General features: G+C 42.6%; 1 protein-coding gene across 5 annotated transcripts in view; it reads right to left on the minus strand.

Moving 5' to 3' along the window:
* Nucleotides 1–22,809, minus strand: part of PCNX2 (pecanex 2) — a 240,533-nt gene that overhangs the window by 134,061 nt on the left and 83,663 nt on the right. For all 5 annotated transcript variants that reach the window (XR_012490740.2, XM_019712884.3, XM_074316661.2 and 2 more), the window contains 2 exons: nucleotides 3,295–3,404; nucleotides 1,704–1,800 (listed from right to left, as the gene is read on the minus strand). Coding sequence is in view for 4 of the 5 variants with exons in the window: in XM_019712884.3 (XP_019568443.3) it covers nucleotides 1,704–1,800; nucleotides 3,295–3,404 (207 nt within the window). In the remaining variant the exon portion in view is untranslated. The remainder of the gene's footprint in view (nucleotides 1–1,703; nucleotides 1,801–3,294; nucleotides 3,405–22,809) is intronic.

Consider the following 22,809-nt stretch of genomic DNA (forward strand, 5'->3'; position numbering starts at 1 on the left):
TATACTTGCTCTATGGCGCAAAAGGTATTATGCGTCAAACTGTAAAAGCTGAACCTCACAATCCCATTAAAATATTATAATTAGACCAGAAGACTTTTCAGAGAAATGAGCACACATCGTATTAAATCTCCTACAAGGTATGGGCTCTACCTCATGCGAAGCACTTCAAAGTGTATGAAAACCGAGTAAAGTAACTCCTACCCCATCACCTCTAATTATACTAATGAATGTTCTCAAGTGTCTGCTAGGCAAATTTCTTGTCACATTTCATTGTAATTCATACATTATTTTTACTACAATAAATCAGTAGCATCTTCCTCAGTCATGAAGTTAAGGAACATTTGGGGGAGCTCGTTTTTCTCAGATATCCTTGGGAAAACTTTTGGGTAGATTTGGGGCCACTCTGGCTTTCACAGAAACTGATCTAGGAATGTCAGTTTAATCTTGTCCCTCATTCCAACATACTATGTTTGAATGTCAAATGTCTTCCTTCTTTATTAGCTGCCATCTCGTCTGCCCTAGAAGCGTCACTTCTTACCCTACTTTTGAACATATCTCTACTTTTAAAATTAATGAACCATGCCCTTATTCAGAGTAAGTGATTTGTGTTTTGATTCCCTTGTGGTGATGGGCCTCAATGCTTTTTAGCTGGAACTGTGACGACTCTCAGAGGCACAGGGGCTGAGTATGAATTTTGAAAATGTTATCATGTTGGCAGAGAGTCCCACACGCTGTCTTGAGATGGCAGGTAGCAATACACCTCGTCTGAATCAGTGGAATGCACTGAGCACCTACTATGCTGTGTGGACAGGGGCAAACGAGACACGGCTCTGGCAGGAGCACCCTGCAATCAACACACCACTAAGTGCTTTTCCTCTGATCTGTCATTCCTACAGAACACAGGGAAAGCACAACCCAAAGAAATCACGCTGAACCAAGTGCAAGACTCAAATAAATGGAGATTACAGAACCAGTGAGCACGGCCTTTCAAAGGATTAATATTCCTTTTTGGAAGTTGATGTCAACTTCCTGCTCAAAGGATGTTTGAAACTGCCCCCACGCCATTTTCCTGGAGAACAAAGAAACAGCGCCATTCCTTGCATTCCTTGGGCTCTCTCCTTCCTTCCTTCTATCCCTCCGTCTTCTCCCCCTCATGTGCTCCCACAGGTACGGTGTGGTTCTCCCTCCTCCGTCAGCCCAGACATAGGTATAGAGCCCAAGGGGCCCTCACCAGGGCTGTACAGACGTCAGCCTTGAAACAAAGACCCTGGAAAGAGTGCTCTGAGCTCAGCAGGAGCTGAGGCAAGGCATGGAGCGAGGGTGTGTGCAGCACCTCAGTTGGGCCGAACGTTTATTTGACAGGCTTTCATTCAGGCACAGCCCGCCTGCCTCTTGGTGCCAGCCGTGGGCAGAATTGACCCAACGCGCTTCGTTGGAATACCCGGGCACACTGCCATCAGCTGAGGGCTACCTCAGTGTCTCGGCACGAGGACAGCAGCCGCCTTCAAGGCTCTGAAAGGGCCACAGCCGCAGGCGGCTCAACAGTGCACATGCCAGGGTCAGGCCAGGACGAGGCTCAGCTTCCTGCTCTAGTCGCTCTCAGGCCCGGCTCGCTAGGGCCCCACGGAGAAGCTGAGTGTGTGACAAACTCCACGCCCCATCAAGCAAGTTCCCTACAACATCATAAAACACAAATGTCTCACCACTGAATCTTTCATCTTCTTGGGGAGAGGGTCTGCAGCCAGCGTCTCCAGATTTTGATGTAGACATTTAGGAAACAATCTGCATTGAATAAAGGATCTGAAAATGGAAAAACACACAGGTTTTCCTTTTGAAAACATGTGCCCATCACAATGTTTAAGGTACAGGCTCACCGTAGGCCTCAGGCTCACGAATGACAAAAGCAAGCCTCTCTCCTTCGTAACAAAGAAAATAAGGTATGTAGTCAAGTGATCACAGAGAGAAGGTTTTGATTTCCCAACCCCATTCTAATTAAAGTGGCTGAGTACCTCAGGAGGCATCCTGCCCACACTGTTCACAGCTAACGAGGCTCAGGGTGAGTCTCTATTTCTGCCAGGCCAGCAGGTTTCGGCCACAGGAAAAACTGGCAGCAAAACTCAACACTCCACTCAAGTGTGTGATATGAACAAGTGTGCAAACCATATTCAACTGTTCCCCATTCTCCCATGCCTTTCATCTCGCTGCACCTGACAGCCTAAAATTACGGTTTCTCTGGCCCCCAAACAGTTATGGTTCTCTTACATCAAAGAGGTTCTCTTCCCTAAGTCTGGACAAATCACACAATGTGAGTGACATCTGATTGCGACTGACTGACTGACACCTGAAACTTGGGCCTCACACGAAAGGGTTTCAGTTCCAAAGTCCATCTTTATCGAAGACTTAAAAGACTCGATTAAAGGGAAGATGGCAAAGTATATTTTCAAGTGACTAAGGATTATTATTAAATACATTTTAAAATGTCAATGAATAATGATTATTATTAAATACATTTTAAAACTTCACTGTAAACTCAGAGGGCACCGGCCGAATTGGGGACAAAAAGCAACAGAGCAAAAGAAAGACCTCTCCTTTCAGAGGTACCGCTGGGCCAGTCTCCCAGGTGACTCCTAGAGTTAAGGCAGCGGCTCAATGGCCCCAGAGAGGGTCCTTGTTGAGGATGAAGTTTCTCAAACACCTCGCCCAAGGGCGAAGCAGAGCAGCCACGTGTTCCGGGCACTGCCCTTCATTCCAGAAGTGCAGAGAGAAGGTTAACCGTGCGCAGAAGTCCCTGAGTCTCTGGTCACCCTGCATTTCTCCCACCCTCCCCCAGTGCCCAGCCACAAAGAGTCCACCCGCCACTGTCACTGAACAGCCATGCCCCACTCAGTGAGAGAGCAAGGCTACAGTACCCATGCACAGTGTATGTGTGTGTGTGTGTGTGTGTGTGTGTGTGACAGCATGGGATGTGTTACAGCTGAGTGTGTTACAGCATGTGTGTGTACTCACAGGTCTGTGTGTGTTGCAATGTAGGGTGTGTTACAGTTTTGTGTGTGTCACAGTGAGGGGTGTGTACTCACAGTCATGTGTGTGTGTTATAGTGCATGTGTGTTACTCATAGGTCTGTGTGTGTGTGTCACAGCACAGAGCATACTCACAGCCGTGTGTGTCACAGCGTGGGGTGTGTTACAGCATGTATGTGTGTGTTACAACGTGGGGTGTGTTGCAGTTATGTGTGTGTGTCACAGGGCAGGGTATGTACTCACAACCATGTATATCACTGCGTGTGTTACTCACAGGAGCACAGAGGGGTCGCTGCTGTGCCGGCTCAGATGGAAGGAGAGCGAAACCAGGAGGCCACAGAAGGCTGAAAACATTGCTGGGATGTGCTGTGCGCTCCACGGTTCCTGAGGAAAGGACAGCAGACAGCCCGTCACTCCACGCTGGGTGCAGGACAGCAGGCTGCTCTCTGCAAAGCGATTAGGGGCGTCCCCAGTGCCCAGCTGATGGACGTGCTATCCTGTAATCACTCCGGCCAGTGGGCATACCAGCACCTGATGGCCGGAAACCTGCCTGTTCATGTACAGTGATTTCGAGAAGGGATGTGGTGGGGCCATGTCAAAGTAATTGTACATTATTTCTGAAACTATCTTACTTAATCTTTTCTGAAAATAAGTTTAGGATTTTTATAGGATGTAACATTAAACATGTATTGTCTCTTCTGAATACAATAGAATACTTATTAATGCCTATAAGAATTGTATTTTTCAGTTTATTTCATCAATGGTTTAAAAGGTATAAAACTTGTAAATATGGCATTAAGATATCAAATCAACTAGTAGACGGAAGTGAAACTATTAGGTTGATGCAAAAGTAATTGCGGTTCAAAAGGTTAAAAATAACTGCAAAAACTGCAATTACTTTTGCCCCAACCTAATAGGTAAAAATTAAAGACAATCCCCTGAGGAAAGAGAAAAATGGTTTGAAATCAAGACAGCAAGACACTTCAGGTTTAATCTGACAGAGGCACCGATGCAGTAACCAACACCCTGCACTTGGGGGGTACAAACAGATCACAGGTGACTCGCATTCCCCCCCACAAGCAGCGTGGTGACCTGGGGCCCCTCTCCTTCCACCCCTCCCTGACATTCCTGCCAACACACGTCTTTACATACAAAGAAGAAAACTTCTCGATATTGAGCCTTTTCAGTGGAATCGCTGATGCCTTCTGAACGGTGGATCTAGAAAAGGACTTCAGTACTTGTCTCAAGATTTTGATCCCTTAGCTCACGAAGTGCTTTGTTTGAGAAGAAAGAGTTGTTAATTATGCATAAAATCAAATACGTGAGTGAGCGAGGCCAGTGTGCTCACTGAGATTTGTCACTGCTGAGATACGCTGGAGGAGCACATTACCCTGGGTGGTGAGTGGTTTTATTCTCGCAGGCCTCACTTTCCTAGCAAGTGAAATGCATTTCCTTTCTGTCCCCACATGAGACCTCCCCAGTGAAGGTCTAGGATTCTGAGCACAGCACATGGATAGGAACTGTGGAAACCAAGTCTCACGGAGGCCGCTGAGCCTGTAGCTGGACAGTCAGGGGTGTCTGACTAGCTCCAAGTTCACTGTTCACCACCAGCCCCGCCGGGGACGCCCTGCGAGCCAACGCCCAGCTCCCTGGGCACCTGTGTAGTCACTTCCCCGGCGGCCTCGGGCACCAAACTCATTCCTCCTTTCCCGACTCTGTGCATATGTCTCCGGTGCAGCAATAACAGCGTTCTCCGCTTCTCTCTTTGCCCCTTTGAGTTTCATCAATGGCTTCCTTTCCTGTGCCCAAAGGAGAGGGGCACTCCCTCCATCCTAAGATCAGCCCACGATGCCCTCCTTATTTTACAGACACCCCCGTTAGAGGAAAGACATCCTCTCTTTTCACTGGTTTCTGCTGCCTTGCCTGTAAAAAGGCTTAAGTTGCTGACATCTTTAAAAAATAAAAAAGGCCCCCTTCATCCAGTGACCCGCCAAGTCACTGCACTCACTGCCCTTTCCTTCCGAGCCAGCTCAGTAGTGCAAGCGGCCCCTTTGTCAGCCAGAGTCGTTAGCTTCTGTTACTCGGGCACCTACCCAGGGGAGCACCACTTCCTTACCAGGTGGGCTTCGAGCGGGGCAGACCTGGATTTGAATCCCAGCCCTGTCATGGATGAGCTGTGTGGCTTTGACTAAGTTACTTAACACCGCTGAGCACTGGGTTGGTTTCCTCTTCCTTAGGATAGGAGAATAATACATACTCAAGAGTTGTAGTGAGGGTACTTTTCACTACCCTGGGCCATTTTTAAAAATTTTTGACACGGGAGAGTTCAATGCAACCCTATGTGGTGACCGGTACCGAGGGCACTGACTCAGAAACCTGCATCCCCGGTCAGCTGATCCTCACGTGTCATGGCTGCGTCTTTGGATCTCTCTCCAATCTGTCTATTCCTCTCAGTGTATCCCACTGGGCAAGGCTCCACTGTCTTCTTCCAGGACTGTTGTTAACAGCTTCAGAGTGAGAAGATGGAATGCTCGTCGCCACATCCCTGCCCTGCTCCACAGACCCCAGATTCATCCCCCACGTAACAAGTGATTCTCCTCTCATAAAAGGCAAATCAATCACATTATTGCTCATCACCCAGTACTTCTCAATAATTCCTCATTGCCTAATAAAATCCACTCCACAGGAAGCTACATAAGCCAATCAGGACCTTGCCCTTGCCCAACATTTTGGCCACGTTCCTCACAATTAGGACATGCAGAGCAGCTAACGCCATTCAGACACATTGCCTCCTGGCCCCCTGCCTTCACATCCAGGGTCCATGTGCACAGAGGACTCTTCCATTCGGGCCCTCCTCCACTCCCTTTGCCTGGTGAACTCCTACCCATGCTCCAGTGCCCAGCACAATAAGTCCCACCTGCTTGGTGCTGCCTCCCTGACTTCCCAGGCAGATCTACTGGCCCTCCACTATGTGCCAGGACCCGAGGAACACACGTGACGAGGACAGACACCAGGTCTTGGGACAGGAAAAACACATTAATAACTGCAATAAGGCACGACAAGTGACGTCACAGCGAGGTGATCAGTGCCAGGCAGAGGTTCAAGTGAGTCAAGAGAGAGGCTCTGAAGTGGAGCCCTGCACAGAAAAACACAGAACGTGGTCCCTCTCCTGCAGGGCTTCTAGCAAGGGCAAGCTCGGCTCTGTAGGTGCTTGTGCGTGGGCGGAGCTGCCCACTTGCTGACACTCTACTCCGTGCTCTGGCTGCCACCTAAGGATTCTCTTCTTTCTTTTCATACTTGGCTGTTACAAAAAATAAAAATACAAAATACAAAAAGTTTTCCAATAGAGAACAAACTGCTAAATTCTATTTCCTTCCATTGATTCCTCTCTGCTTGCCTATGCAGTGTATTTAATTCACAATTTTGTGCAGCCTATAAAAATGCAAACGCTGGAACACTGGGGAAAAAAATCACTGTGAGAAGGATTTATTAACCATGACCATGGAAATAACTGTCACTGTATAACACCGAGTCAAGGCCAAGGGAACACGCGTGGGCAGAAACTGATGCCCCCTCATCACTTCCAGGAATGAATGATTCTGTGGAAGCACATTCTCAGTGGCCTGGTCACCTCTTCTATAAAAAGGTGACAATGACACCTTTCTTGAAGAATTGCTGTAATGACTTAATGAATTTGAAACAGCCTTGCATGCTGTAAATATGTCAGTTAGTTTTATTAATTGGAAAAGAAAGAGCACCCATGATGGATGGTCTTTGCAGACAATAAATTAAAGCCAGACTAATACATTTAAATGATTTGCCTTTCATATACCAAACATCCCTTACCTAATTCTTCTCACATTTGCTCTCTACGTAAGTAAATCTCTTCAATGCAAACGCAAAAGGACAGCCCACCTCACTATTCCTGAGGGACCCTCCATCCTTACCCACTAAAATTGCAATTGGTAGAAAAGGGAGTGGGAGGTAAAGCTGTCACATCGGAAACAGTGGGGTTGGAGGTGAGTGATGGCTTCCCAGCATTTCTCTCAGCCCGTGGTTACATATCTGCGTAAGTGACTGTCTCATCACCATCTGAGGGGATGGGCCCACGGACAGCAGGGGCTCGTCTGTTTTCCCCCAGTGGATTCTGAACCCCTTGTGCAGGCCCGGGCCCTGGAAGGCGGTTAATCAGTATGTAAAGATCCAACACACCGGATGTGAGTGACTGTTACTTCCTTCCTGTGCAGGGCCGATGGAAGCGAAATTGAACAGATCATTGCATTTAAGTATCTACCAGTACACACGTCAGTCCTTCGCGGGGCAGAGCAGGAGTCAGACGCCTGGCTCTGGACTAGCACCGCCAGCGTCAGTTGATTATTTTTTGATTACTTGCACTAATATACTGTATTTGTGGATTATTTGCACTAAGATACCGGTCAAGCTCTTAAGCCTCAGTTTCCTTATCTAAGATAATGTAATAGTCAACCCCATTGGGTTGTTGTAAATGTTATATGAACTACTGTGTGTTAAATACTTTATAGCCAGTATAAAACACTCAGTAAATGTTCCTATTGCTACACGCTTCACTAAGACACTGCCTCAGACCATTTGGCCTGCTGTGACAAAGTAGCACAGACTGGGTGGCTTATAAACAGCAGACATTTATTGCTCCCAGTGCTGGAGGCTGAGCTCAAGATCAAGGTGCTGGTAGATTTGGTGTCTGGTGAGAACCTGATTTCTGGTTCATAGTTGGCGACTTCTCACTCTGCCCTCACATGCGGAAGGGGTGAGGGAGTTCTCCGGCCTCTTTTATAAAAGCACTAATCCCCTTTATGAGGGCTCCATCTTCGTGACCCAACCATTTCCCAAAGGCCCCACCTCCTAATACTACCACCTTTGGGGCTCAGATTTCAAAATATGAATTTGGGGGGCGGGGCACAAACAGACCACAGCAGATACATAAGGGGACTCAGGACTGTAGTAAAATCACATTTTCTGACAAAACTAGAATCGACCTTAAGAGTGGCCAGTCCTCCTCTAGGAGGTGAAGGAAGAACAATGATTTTTGTAGACTCCTTATGTCCTTCTGTTTCTGTACCAAGGCAGAAGAAAATAAGGAAACAGAACTCTGCAAACTGTGACTCTGACCTTGCCAAGAAGTGTTATTATTATCCCAAGTGGCACACACTGAACTGACTGATCTTGTTAGGGGTAATTCTCATTTATTTCAAGCCGTTACATTCCTTGTGGTGTGTGTCCTGTATTAGTAAAACTCTGCATCCATCCATCCATCCATCCATCCATCCATCCATCCATCCATCCATATGATTTCTTTTTAGCAGAACCAATAGCTTTGGGATAAACTGTTAGACATGAATGAACGGCCGTGTGGCCATAGAGGCGGAACCGAAGGCATGAATATTTCCTTCAACAACGTAAAAGCAAAGCCAGAACAGCCCTCACTCTTCCAAAGAGGGTGGGAGATAGGGGGGCAGAGTCCATATTCTCGATGCTGCTTTTCACATTTTCTCACCCAGCCTCTGATCTCCACACAGCTCCCTCTCAGAAAGAAGCTGGGCTGACCTGAGCTTTGACAGACTGCACAAGGAAGGCAGACTGCCTGCATTCCCAACAGGCTCTCTACTGGAAACACCCTCAAGCTCCACGTTCTTAACCTTGTTCATTTTTTCAACAGTTATTTATATAGAAAATAGGAGGCAATTTCTCAAGGAAGCAAGACAGGAAAGACTTCTTGGATATCAACATGAGTTATTCTTTCATGTGCAAAGTGCCAAGGTTTGCAAAAACCATGCCATCTTCAGTAAAGATTATTTCAGACTTGAAAGAGATCTCACAGCTGAGCTAGCCTCAGCCCTTCAAATCACTGATCAAGTGAGAAGTCCGGAGAGTAGAAGAGTTTACCAGGTGGCAAAGCCCTCGCCCATGTCCACTGCCCTGAATGTCTGTACAACTCCCTGAGCGATCACCCAGAGAAGGCAGTGATCTGGGAACAGGTCAGGGGCAGCTTCATGGAGGACAAATAAGGAGTGGGTTGCAAAGGGGACTAGGAATGAATGTTGGACAACACATTCCAGGTCACAGGAGGGGCGAGGTTTCAAGGCTGCACGACCCAGCTTTCCAGCACGGCCTGGTCTTGCTGCAGATGGGCTCAGCTGCATGGGATTCTAACGTTGCAGCTCTTACACAAATATGAAGTTTATAGAAATAGATAAGAGTGGAAACTAAGCTTGAGGAAAACACATTGAAGGGAAATGACCTTTATGGTTTATCACCCATAATGCTCTGCACTGGGAAGAGAGGCAGCTGGGTGCCACCAACTCTTAAGACCAAACAAAAAGAAAAATGCTTCAACATCAACGGAATTTGAATGTAATTTAAGGAAGAACTTCCCGACATTGATGACTCAATAAAGTTACAATTAAGGAAACATTAACATTTCCTTTTCCCAATTTTTTTAAAAAACACACTCACACTTATTTTCCTTGGAAAGTTAAGATCTAAGCTTGCCTAGAAGTGAAGGAAGGAGACGCTTGTAAGCTTTTCTTCTCATGCTTTTATCACATAGGAATATATTACTGTGTGAACAGCTCCACAATTTCACACACACACACACACACACACACACACACACACACACCTAAAAAAATCAAATTGAGTAGAAGATGGAACTATTCAGAATTATTTTACAGAATTAAGATTTGGGGTTGAGGGACCCCATTTTTGCATTCTTTTCTCCTTAATCTCCAGACTACGGTGCTGGCTGATCACTCATGCACCACCACCTACCCTACCACACCCCCACATGTGCCTCCATGGCCAGGCTCACATCCCCACGTCCTCAGGCAGGTCTGCCCTGCACAGAAAGGACCTGGGAAAGAATGACAGGGAGATGGGCGGGGGCTTTCTAGAAGCCAAACTGCTAGAAGGAGTCAGGTTGTCAAGTCAGAGGTACAGTAAGAAAAAAGATGCACTTGAGAATGTTTTCATTTTAATTTTATTTTGGGATAGAGAAGGAAATATTGGTATTGGAGGAAAACAACTGACCTGAAAAGGGATTTTGAAAGAAAATGATCAAATGCACTGTGTGTTTTATCTGAAAGATTTAGTGTGGTGCTCAGGTTCATTTCTATTGTTTTTTTGTTTGTTTGTTTGTTTTTTACTGTCTCTACTGCTTTCATCTTCCAAAGAAAAGCAGAAAGGAATAGAGGAAGTACTGACTGACATTTGTAGTGGATTTAAAGAAAAATAAAATGTTATATTTTAAACATGTACGTATTAGTTTTGAATTTTATTTTATATATGTTATTTATTATACTCACACAAACACCCACACGCACAAATATATAAAGATTTTGGAGAGACAGTTTTAAACAATCTATCACCCACCGATAATGAAGGGTACATACCATGTGATAGTTTGCTTCAAGATTAACATCTCTAATTGCTTTGAGATTCATCTCATGGGCCGAATTGGGAATGATGTGGATTGATGAGCGCTGGCTTCATAAAACTCCCATAGGTTTTGAAATATTTTTATGAGGTAGAAATAAAACTGTCTAATAGTCCTACAATTCTGTGGTAGATTTCAAATGCATTTGGAAATTCTTTTGATGAAAATGCATAGGGAAGTTCAGCTTTGTATAAAAGTACTCTCGAAAGAGAATCTTAGCTTCAGAATTTTCTTTTCTTAGAAATTTTAGAATCTCTGCAGTGCAATCTATGGGGCAGACTAACTGAGGGTTATAAGTCAATGCAAACAGACCAAAACCTCACTTTGCTTTAACCTCCACATGAGGTTCACACACTTTCTAAGCAAAAAGCAATGGATTTTTCTTGGCCCATTACACAGAGGGGTATTTCTGAGATCCAGGTTTTCAGGCCTCCTGAAATAAGAACTAAATCATATCACTTTGACACTGATACAAGTCCTAGTTCTAAGTGTATTTTCAACATGAGCTCATCTTGAAGTAAAAGGAGCTCTGTGCCTTTAAAATTCCAGAAATTCACTAAAATCAGACATGTCTCCCGTCTTTGTCCTGGGTGTCACGTGATCAGCACTTGTGCGTGAGCACCAGCCACACTCGGGCCCAGCGCCCAGGGCTCGTCCTGCAGAAGCCGGTGCTGCTGTCCCTCACACCCCCTGGACACCCCGAGGGGTCCCCAATGCCCAGCACTGAGTCTAATCCAGTAGGCAGTCACTAGGTGTTCAGTAAATAAATGCATAACCGCATTAACAAATACGACAAATCAGTCTTCCCGTTCACTAAAAGTAGATTTTTCTTATTTCATATGCTTTTTCATTTAGGTAAAAAAATGCATACGTTTATAATTCAAGAAAATATTTTACTTTTATGAATATGCACCGAAGAAAATTAGATCATTAGTTACCAAGACAGACTGATAGGTCCCATTCATCCAAAGCTATGTATATCAGCACAGATATAATACACACACACACAACACACACACACGCGCATACTTTTGGAAAATCATTGACATTTACTTTCTTTCTCATAGTCTTCTTCTCAGTCACCTGTATTTATTCAATCCAAAAGTGTAAAGAACACCTTTTACGTTACTGACACTGGACTTTTTATGGGATATATAAAGAACCATATGGAGACCACAGTGTATGACTCTGAGGGGCTCACGGCTACACTGGGAGTGAAGAAAATACACACAGAAACAACCACAGTAGTTGTTCCCAGGTACTGAGCCATGACTTGACTAACTACTCTGCATACATTATCACATTTAGTTCATAGCACACCTTTGAGGTACGTATTGCTCATTTTAATCATAACAGAGGATTTTACTGTACTCCTTATTATGGTGAGTACCTGTATTTTCCATGTAGAACTGATTACATACAGAAAAAATAAGTACTGAACCAACACCAAAAGGACAGTTTTATCCACAGGATTTTTATCCACAGGGAGAGAAAAAGATAAACTCCAGCTGACATGGCTAAGACAAGCATCGTCTTCCATCTCTACTAGGATCACCACTGCTCATACTCCGGCCTAGAATTTTCTATTGTGCCACCCCTCCCCTCTCCTTATCTATTACTCCAAACTGGATGGTCACTAAATCGTACCAATATTGATTTCATTATGTTTTCTGATTTGACCAAAACCCAAGCCCAGATCTTCACTCAACAATTGCCAATTCCATTTTGTACAACTGAGCTATCATTATTCTTCCTGTTTTTCCCCCCAAATCAGTATCAACTGCCAATGTCAAAGTCACCCAACCCAAGCTTGAGCATCATGACCATCCAGCATTAGCTGGGTTTAGAGAGCAATTATACTTTTGAACTTTCTATGCATGGAATATGACGGAAAGCACTAGCGACCTACCTAACACCCGTTTCTCCCTTCTTCCCCATGAGTTGCCCAGAAGCTAAGAGACTTGTAATTCCCACTGCCTTGCACATGGAAGTGACATGATCCCAGCCATAGGATAGAATCAGAAGTCCAGTATAATAAAAGTACATTACAACTTGGATTTAATTTTTAAACTTATTACTATTAACATTATCACCATGATGTGATCATCGTCATATCCATTGACTATTTATACTTATAACAGTTACCATTTGTATTAGTTTTCTACTGCAATGTAACCAATTACCACAAACTGAGCGGCCTGAACAACACGAATGCATGATCTCACAGCGCCACGGGTCAGGAGTCTGCACACAGTGTGACTGGCCTCAGCTCAGGGTCTCGTCAGGCTGAAATGATAGTGCTGGCCAGGGCTGCCATCTCACCTGGGACTTAGGGTCCTCCTCCAAGCTCACTGAAGTCCCTATTTTCTTGCTGGCTCTCTGCTGGGGTCCACTCCAGCTCTGAGTGGCCAACCTCAAGCCCTTGACAAGTGTCCCTCCCCACAGGCTGTTCACAACAGGGCAGTCTGCTTCTCCAGAGCCAACAGTGGGGAGGGATCTCTGCTGCTTCTTCTCTGACCTCTAGACTTGTTTTAAAGGGCTTGTCTGATTAGGCCAGAGGCAACCAGATCCTGTCCTTTTGATTAACTTAGTCAACTGATTAGGGACCTTAAGTGCATCTGCAAAATCCCTTAATGGATAATGGAACGTGATCACCAGAGTGACATCCCATCATACTCACAGGCCCTGCCCACGCTCAAGGGGCTGAAATTATAGAGGGGCAGACCAGGGGACAGGGGTCTTGGAGCGACTTAGAATTCTGCCCACCACACCATTTAATGAGAACCCTTGAGCTAGACACTTTACATACATTATCAATTTAATTTCCTTTACTTCTGACAACATTCATATGAGGTAGGTGTTACCCATCTATTTCACAATTGAATAAACGATGTGAATTAGCCAAGTGCCCTTAGGCAAATAACTTAAGCATCTGTGATTCACACCATTTGGAATGGAAAAATGCTATTATCTTCTTGATGTATAATATGGATCTATAATAAAGGGCAAAAGAGAAAACACTTGGGAAATTATTTCAAAAATTAAAGTAACATAGATTTGCAAGGTATCATATATACCTGCGAATTGTTCTTCTGACTAGAAAATATATTTACACTTCAAATGTGTGAGGGAGGATGGCGCAGAAGTAAGATTGGAAAGATACAAGATCTGGGATCCGTGATGTGTGACGTTGAGTAAGTCACTAATTTCTTCTGTACCTCCATTTCCTCATTTTAAACTGTAAAAGGAAGAGGCTGGACAAGGGCACAGCTAAGGTCCATTTCAGTAGTAAAACTATTCTAGAACAATGAGCTTGTTTCAGATCTACAATTAGATTTTAAATCCTAAATGCAGGGGAAATGTCATAGCTTGATCTGCAGCTCACACTACAAGAACACGGGAAAACTCCCACAAGCAATCATTAATGGAGCTCGGGAAACACTAAATTATAATAATGTGACTCAATCTCTGGGTCCCCTGGACATCAATAAAATGGAATCTCTTTGTAAGGGCTAATAAAAAATAGAAACCATGGCTTACCCAGACATATAGAAACCCCAGCTAATTAACCACTGAGCCATTTCTCCAGGGAGCAGACATTCCGGTTGTTTCTGTGTATCACTGTCGAATACTTAAGCCAACGAGGGTTTGCATTCAGATGGTACTTGTTACCATCTTGGATGAGTCAAAGAGAATATGAAATTAGAAGAGGAATCAAATTCTCCCCTAATTAATATTCCAGAGAGCAAAATTAACATACAGCCCCTTCCTTAATCTGTTTCTATCAAATGAGAATAATAAAAATAAGGGACATAAATAAATACCAAGACCCATATAGAGAAATCCACCTTTGGAAAGGCAGCTGACACGCTGAAATTGTTCACAAGGGCCCATCAATCCATCACAGTGCAGACATAAAAGGAAAGAAAATCAATTCAGCAATGAGAAGAGTAAGCATAAAAGGCATAAACAAAAGCATGGTTAAAGGAGAAGTGGAATGACAGCTCTGGGTAAGTGGAAGACGGGTGAGATTTCCTTGTTTCCCAAGGACCCCCTTGCGAATTTGCTCACCACATTCATTCAATTCACAGCATTTAATAGGTGTTTGAGAGGAGAGTCAATCTGTGACCATTAGCAACCTGAGGAATTACAAAAGAGAAGAGAGAAATGCAAATGGCTCTCTTTTTACCAAGACATTTCAACATACAAATAAGAACACTAAGAATCTGTAACAACAGACCATATTATTTCTTGCAAGTGATGCTTGCTCTATGCGGAGCAATAGCTCTCTGAAATGAAATAAACCTTTCCAAGTACTCCAGTGCCATCTGGTAAAAAGCCTGTTTCAACACTTAAGTAAACCCCAGAGCCTCTGACTGTGCATTCCCATCACTGAATTAGCAGTGTGCTTTCAAAATGGAATCTACTTACTCTGACTCAACATTTACGCCTATAACGTGCCATAAACAGGAAACGGAAATAAGCAAGTCTCAACCGAGGATAAAAATAGATTGTTTCTTGGGTGAGATCTGATCAGTTGGTCCTGGCTGCCTGTAGTACTGTCTGGGCATCCTAAGGGCCTACTGAGCTCAGTGAGGAAATGTGCAGTGATCAATTAGCAATGTCTGATATGAGGAGGGAGTCGGACTCCGGGAGGTGAGGGAATGAAGACACCTGTCCCACCACTAGGTAAAAAACCCCGAACACTCTTCTTCAATACCAGATTCTTAAAGGGCTTCCAACCCCATCTAAGGATTTTGTAAGAAAAAGTCATTTAACAATCCCAGGGGTGTACATTAGTCTTGATAATGTTTGAACTGGTAATAATGAGTCTTCACCACTTGTTAAGTAAAATGGGTTTTTCAGAGCATACAACCTCTCCTGTAGAAATTATTCTAAGAAGTCCCATGAGTTGTTCTTTCATGGAAAGCCTCCTGAGGATGGGAGTATTCTGCCTTCCGTGGAGCTAACCATGTCTCTATTATCCATGAATTATTTTTCACTATCAAATGAGCCTTATCTGCTGAGAAGCATGAGGCATAAGACAAAGGTTCATAACAAGTCAAGGATTTAGAGTAAGATGTGCTTTAGTGGAGCAGTAGCATGGAGAACTCAGCCGATGGAAAGTGGGGTTTTTGGTATGACCACTCATGGAGTGGTTTGGGAAGTCACTTGGTGGATGGAACTTTTTAATGTCTTTGTTTCCATCATCACTGGGGCCACCAGCTTATGTGTGGCATTCAACATCTTAGAGCTGATGACTTCTTTTCTTCTGTAAGTTTCCATTGTGGAACCACTCTTCTTATGATGCACAGCATGTCCAGTGGATCAAAAACAGGTATTTTCTGCCTTTCATTCAAAATTGTCCATAACTCTGACGCTTCCTGCCCAGACATCCAACCTTCTCCCATCCGCCATTTTCGTAGGATAATTTCCTTCCCACCTCCTGCACCTGCCATGAACATTCATCCCCAACTCTGATGAACATTTCATGTGCTTGACTGGATACTCTATAGTGAAATTCTCAGCCCAACGACAAAATGTTTGAAGGCTGTGCTGAAAACCACCTTCTCTGACTGATTTCCTCTTTTCTGATCATCCACAGCATATCATCATCTTTGATAATGTTAAACTCCTGAGGAGAAAATACTGATTTCTTTTCTCCTTTCATGTCTGTATAGCACCTGGTCGAGTCATTACTAAACAAATATATGTTGATGACAAGTGAATGTGAACTTTTCAGCTCCTGCATCAGTTATAGAGAACTTGCATCAAGTAGAGAGAACAGTATTTCCGTCAGATGCTGTTTGCTGTTCAGGGTTGCAAAGAGGAGTGAAGGAGTGTGGGCCCTGGTCAGAAGGGCATCAAGAACACAGGAAACTAGCTTTTATCCTCTCATTAAATGCCCAATAATATTCAAAAAGAGAAAAGGCAACTCCACATTGGGAACCAGAGCAGGCACTTGTGCATAAAACACAGGCTCTGAGAATTTATTCCAGATCTTACCTTATACTGGAAGACACGAGGCTGAAAGAAGGTTTTGAGGTCTTACACATGACCCCAGTTCCCACTCTCTATTTGCGAGAGTGGTGTCTTGAGGAAGGAAGCAAAAAAAATGTTGCTAAGCCCCTGTGATGTCACCCAAATTAGAGCAGGATGGCTGGAGCTGAGGCAGGCCACAGGGCTGGCCGACAACACAACACTTGAACTTGCAAGTCTGTGGGCTGGCAGGATTGGGAGAACACCACTGTCTTGGAGGCGGCAGGCTTCATTTGGTCAGGTCATGGGTGGGGATGTTGGAACAAAGAGGGTGACACAGAGATAACCACTGTCCTAGGCATTCCATTCACATCTACTGCCTGTGCGGGAGCTTCCTGATAGAACTACAGAAAACTCCAGCAATAAGACATTTTCCCAGGGGAAAATTACATCTGAACTAATGGTATGTTACTGGAACATGCTTTGTGTTGTTTTCCTCTCTCCCTGTATTTTAGACCTTAGGTACTTTTGGAAAATATGGTCAGGGAGTCTTAAATTTTTCTGACAGGAGCCAGCTCAATTCCTACTTGACTACGGGGACAGGGATCACAAAATCTAATGTATCTGAGCACACAGGTGACATAAATGCATTAGGTGGCTCAGGTAGGGCACGATGAGGCCTGTGATTTGGGGGCAGCTGTGACTCGCTACAGTTTCAGCAGGTTGTACCAAGTGGGAACGTGGGCCCAGTGCTGCCAGAGCTTCAGATTATTTCAGAGAAATAGGAAAGTCACATTTTGTATCAAATGGTCTAACTTTAAATCTTGTCTCTACACGCATTTTATATACTATAGAGGACAAAAATAAAAAGCAGTCTGTGGACTGATTAGAGACAACAGTAGGTAGTCAAAGGAAAACCTGGGAAGATGAGAGAAAATATAAGACAAAAAGCACCCTTAAATTGAGATATTTCTCTAACGGGACCACTTAAAGATGCTTTCTAAAACATACTCAGTTCAAAAAAAACAGTACATTTTCTAGAATAGATCTGGCTCAAAAGATTCAAAAGTCTATTAACACGTTAAAGGTAAACAAGCAACTATGAAGGGGGAACAATATAAATGCGACTTGGAAACTTGACTGTAGCATAAACCACACAGTGAACAATGAAGAAAAAAACATACGGAAGTAAAACTAGGGTAACAATAGTACTTGTCTCAACAGGGATGCTGTGTGAAAGGAATCATATAAGATATATAAGTTAACTGTTCCAGTTCCTAGTACATAATAAATTCCCAACAAAAAATTTGTTGCTGTTATTGAAATGAGAAACTCTAGAAACTATACCAGAACACAAAGGAAAAATATAGAGAGGAAAACCATGAAAAATAAAGACATGAGACACATGAAAGACAGATCAAAAAAAAGTCTGTGAAAACACTAAAAACACATGTAAACAAAATCAATAATCTCAATAATCACAAAATAAGAGGGGGAAACTGTTCCTATTCATTTAAAACTCTTCACTGTGAAAAGTGAAAACAGATGATGTTCCATAAAACATAAAGAGAACCGAGTCTAACCATAGTCTATTGCTTTTTAAAAAAACTTTAGAAGAAAGAATTCAACAAGAATTCGGGAAAAATTCAAGTTGGTCTCATTCTTGTTCTGCTCCACACTAAATATTGACAAGTGAAGGCTCCATTTCAGGTACAGAAATCCAAGAGTACGACTGACCTTCTAACAACAAGAAAAAGTCAGATAATTTATAAAACATCAACTTTGAAATACCTATAATTAATATGTTGAAGGATCTAGGAATTGGTGGACAATGTTCATAAACAGATAAGTAAATTCAAAAGAGAAACTAAGACTATATATAGAAGTCAAATCAAAATGCTAGGAATAAAAAACCTGATATAAGAGATTTAAAAAATTCTATTGCTGACCTTATCATCAGACTGGATACAACAGAGATTTCAAGATAGGTCAATAAAAATTATTTAAAAGAAAAGTCAAATTAGTCTGAACAAGGGTATCTAAGATAATCCCATGGCTAACGTTATATTTAATAGTAAAAGAATGAATGATGTAGCCCTAAGATTAGGAACAAGGCGAATGTCTGATCTCAGCAGTTCTAATCACATTGCTTTGAAGATTATAGCCAGGGCAATAGGGCAAGAAAAAGAAATCAAAGGCATACAGATTGGAAGAAAAACATAAAACTGTCTTTATTCATAGAAAACATGACTATGTAGAAAATTTCAAATAAGCCACACAAAAAGAGCTACTAGAACTAATAAGTAAATTTAGCAAGGTGTAAGGTACAAGCCTAAATATATAGGAATTAATTGTATATACTATAAATCAACAATAGGAAATTTAAATTATACAGCACAACAGCACTTACAATAGCATAAAATACATGAAATACTTAGCAATAAATGTGAAAAAATATGTACACTAACTGCAGGTTAAAAAGTACAAAATATTCCTGAAAAATTAATGAACACTCAAGTAAATGAAGCAACACCATATTTATAGATTAGAAGACTCAGTATTGCTATGATGTCAGTTTTCCCCAAATTGCTCTATGAATTCAATATAATTTCAATCAAAATTTCTATAGGCTTTTGTTCTAGGAATTGGCAAACAGATTCTAGAATTTACATTGAAAGAAATAAGACCTACAGTATCTAAACATCTTTGAAAAAGAAGAATAATGTTGAAACACACAATTTGATTATTTATCTTTCACTTTGAAGGATAATTTTGCAGGGCACAGAATTCTAGGTTGATGGTTTTCTTTTTCTCTCAACACTTTAATTACTTTGCTCCGCTTTTGTGTTGCTTGCATAGTTTCTTGTCTTAGTCAGCTCAGGCTGCCATAACAACATATAATAGACTGGGTGGCTTAAACAACAGAAATTGTTTCTCATAGTTCTGGAAGCTGGATATTTGAGATTGGGGTTCCAGTCTGGTCAGGTGCTGGTGAGGGCTCTCTTTTGGCTTGTAGACAACCACCTTCTCTTTGTGTCTTCACATACTCTGTTTCCCCAAAAATAAGACCTAGTCGGATAATCAGCTCTAATGCGTCTTTTGGAGCAAAAATTAATATAAGACCCAGTATTATACTATAGTATAGTATAGTATAGTATAGTATAGTATAGTATAGTATATTATATTATATTATATTATATTATATTATATTATATTATATTATATTATATTATATTAGACCCAGTCTTATAGTAAAGTAAGACCGGGTCTGATATTAATTTTTGCTCCAAAAGATGCATTAGAGCTGATTGTCCAGCTAGGTCTTATTTTCAGGAAAACACAGTAGCAGAGAGAGAGCTCTGGTGTCTCTTCTTCTGATAAGGACACTAATCCCATCATGCGGTCCCCATCCTCACAACCTCTCTACGTCTAATTATCTTCACAGGCTTCATCTCCAAATATCATCACGTTGGGGTTAGGGTTCAACATGTGAATTTGGGGAAGATTCAATTCAGTCCACAGGAGTTCCTGAGGAGGAGTCAGACAAAATTCTAGTCTTTGCTCCTCTATACGTAAGGTGTTTGTTTCCTCTGGTGGCTTTAATGTTTTTCTTTATCTTTGATTTTCAGCAGTTTGAATATGCTATGTACTGCTGTGGGTTTTTTTTTTGGGGGGGGGGGCATTTATGCTTGGCTTGGTGCTCTCTGAGTTCCCTGGGGCTGTGGTTTGGTGTCTGATATTAATTTGGAGAAATTCTCAGTCATTATTGCTTAAAATATTTCTTCTGTTCTTCTTTTTTTTTTCCTCTGGTATTCCCATTACACCTTTTGTAGTTGCCCCAGTTTTTGGATATTTTTTTTATTCAGTATTTTTTTTCCTCTGTGCTTTGCCAGCTTGGAAATTTTTATTGACATATCTTTAAGCTCAGAAAGTCTTTCCTCAGCTGTGCCCACTCCACTAATGAACACATCAAAGGCGTCCTTCATTTCTGTCACAGTGTTTTTAATCTTAATCTTTGGTTTTTCTCTCAGAATCTCTCTCTGCATATATACTGTCAATTTATTACTGCATGCTGTCTGCTTTATCCGTTAGAGCCCGCAGCACATTCGCCATAGTTGTTTGAAGTTAATGATCTGATAATTCCAACATCCCTGTCATATCGAAGTCTGGCTCTGATGCTTGCTCAGACTTTTCAAACTGTGCTTTTTGCCTTTTAATATCACTTGTAAATGTTTTGATAGCCAGGCATGATGTACTGGGTAAAAGGAACTGTGGTGAACAAGCCTTCAGTGATGTGGTGTTCAGGTGTGTGGAGAGAAGTATTCTACAGTGCTATGCCTAGTCCTCAGGCTTTTAGTGAGACTGTGCTTCTTGCCGATGAACTTCACAAGTGCTTCAGAGCTACCTGCGCCACCCCCTCCAAAGGGGACAGAGTGGCTAGAGTGGGCGGGGCTAGAGTTGGGCCCCTTCCTTCAGGTCAGTTAGGCTCTGAAAAAAATCCCAGTAGCTTAGAGACTGATAAAATCTTTTTTTTCCCTTTTTTTTAAGGAGGGCGCAGCTCACAGTGGCCCATGCAGGGATCGGACCAGCAATCTTGGTGTTATTAGCACCATGCTCTAACCAACTGAGCTAACCCGCCACCCCCGTGTCTGGTAAAATCTTAAGGGCAGTCCTCATGAATAAGAATACTGTCGTGTATTTCCAAATGGTTATTCTTCCCTCCACCTGCTGAAAGCACGAGGTGACTTCTCTCTGATACTCACTGTGAGAACCAGGTTGAACTCTTGGAGACAAAATTCAGAAAGGTGTGGGCCCCCCAGTGACTGGGTCCCCCTAGAGTGACTCATTCTCAGCCTTGTCCAAACTGAGCCCCCAGAAGTTTGTCAGTTACAATTGAGGTTTTCCTGCCCTGTGCTGGTTCCCAGAGATTCTGCTCCTGGGTTCCTGCCCCGATAAGTCATGGTTCTCTGCCCACCTGTCTCTCTAATTTTGGAGGTGGCCATTTGTGCCACTCCCTCGCTTCTCTGATGGATCTGTGAAAAGCTGGTGAGTTTCTAGTTTGTTTAGCTATTTATTATTAGGAGGGAGTAACGACTTCCCAACTCCTTATATATTGGACCAGAAGCCAGAAGCCAGTAATTGAATTCTGACAGTTTCAAAATGGGGAATTCAATGGGGAAAAGCAAATCTTTCCAACAGTTCTGCTGGTAAATCTTGGTCTTTACCTCATATCACACACAAAAATCAAGTCAAAATGGATCACAGATCTAAATGTAAGAGCTATACCTCTAAAACTTCTGGGAAAACCTGTGTGACCATGCTGTAAGAACCTGGGTATGGGGAGAAGCCAGAATTCGGAAGAGAAACTGGGCAGAACTGTTCTCCATCATGACCATGATGGCGCTTATGTCACCATGCACATTCGTCAACACTCATCTATGTGTCTATTCCACTAGTGAATGTTACTGTATAAAGTTGATTTTTAAAAGTGCTAAGCACAGAAATCAGATCAGTGGTGGCCAAAGGCTGGGGTAGGGAGAAGAGCCTGACCACAAAGGGACACAAGGGTCCCCTGGGTTGGTGGAAATGTTCCATAACTTGATGATGGTGTTGGCTGCATGACTACATATACTTAAGAACACTTACCAAACTCTGTACATCAAAAAGGTGAACTTTGCAATATATAAATTACGTCTCAATAAACCAGACTTGAAAAAAATAAATGAACAATAAATATATAAAAAACAAACACTGGTGCACAATGGAGCGATATATGAAGGGTTCTGCAAGTGAAAACTTGTGACCCAGAAATTTTATACGCAGTCATTTGACCAAAAGGCAATAAATAGAAAGAGGTCTTCAGAATTGCAAGGACTCAGAAAATACCTATCCAAGTATGCTTCCTGAATGAAATACGTGGGGTCTGGTGACAGAAGAAAGGAATGGATTTCAAAAGAAAGAATGCCATATACGACAAGTGACTACATAATAGTTGTACATGATGCAATAAATGTGGTAACAGAGCCATTACAGCACATAAATTACCTTTGTGCATTCGAAAAAGGAAACTTCCTGCACCTCAAAAAGATATCTGAAAGAAATCTGAAAGAAAGTATCTCCACAAAAGGAACAGAATGTGACGGAAGGGGTTATGTCAGTGGTTACCACAGATAATTCAGCAGTGACGTGAGGTGTGTGAGGTAAGAATGTTCAATAGCTCTTCCACAAAGGGCATAAACAACTATCTCTCTACCACTGACATTGAGAGTTTAATAAAATTGTGAGCTAATATTTTTTTAAAAGTTAGTTAAGAAACGGCTTATGATAGATATTAAAAAT

This window comes from Rhinolophus sinicus, chromosome 6, assembly GCF_057876585.1.
Source record: "Rhinolophus sinicus isolate RSI-liver-muscle chromosome 6, RSI-T2T, whole genome shotgun sequence".
Taxonomy (NCBI): Eukaryota; Metazoa; Chordata; class Mammalia; order Chiroptera; family Rhinolophidae; genus Rhinolophus; species Rhinolophus sinicus.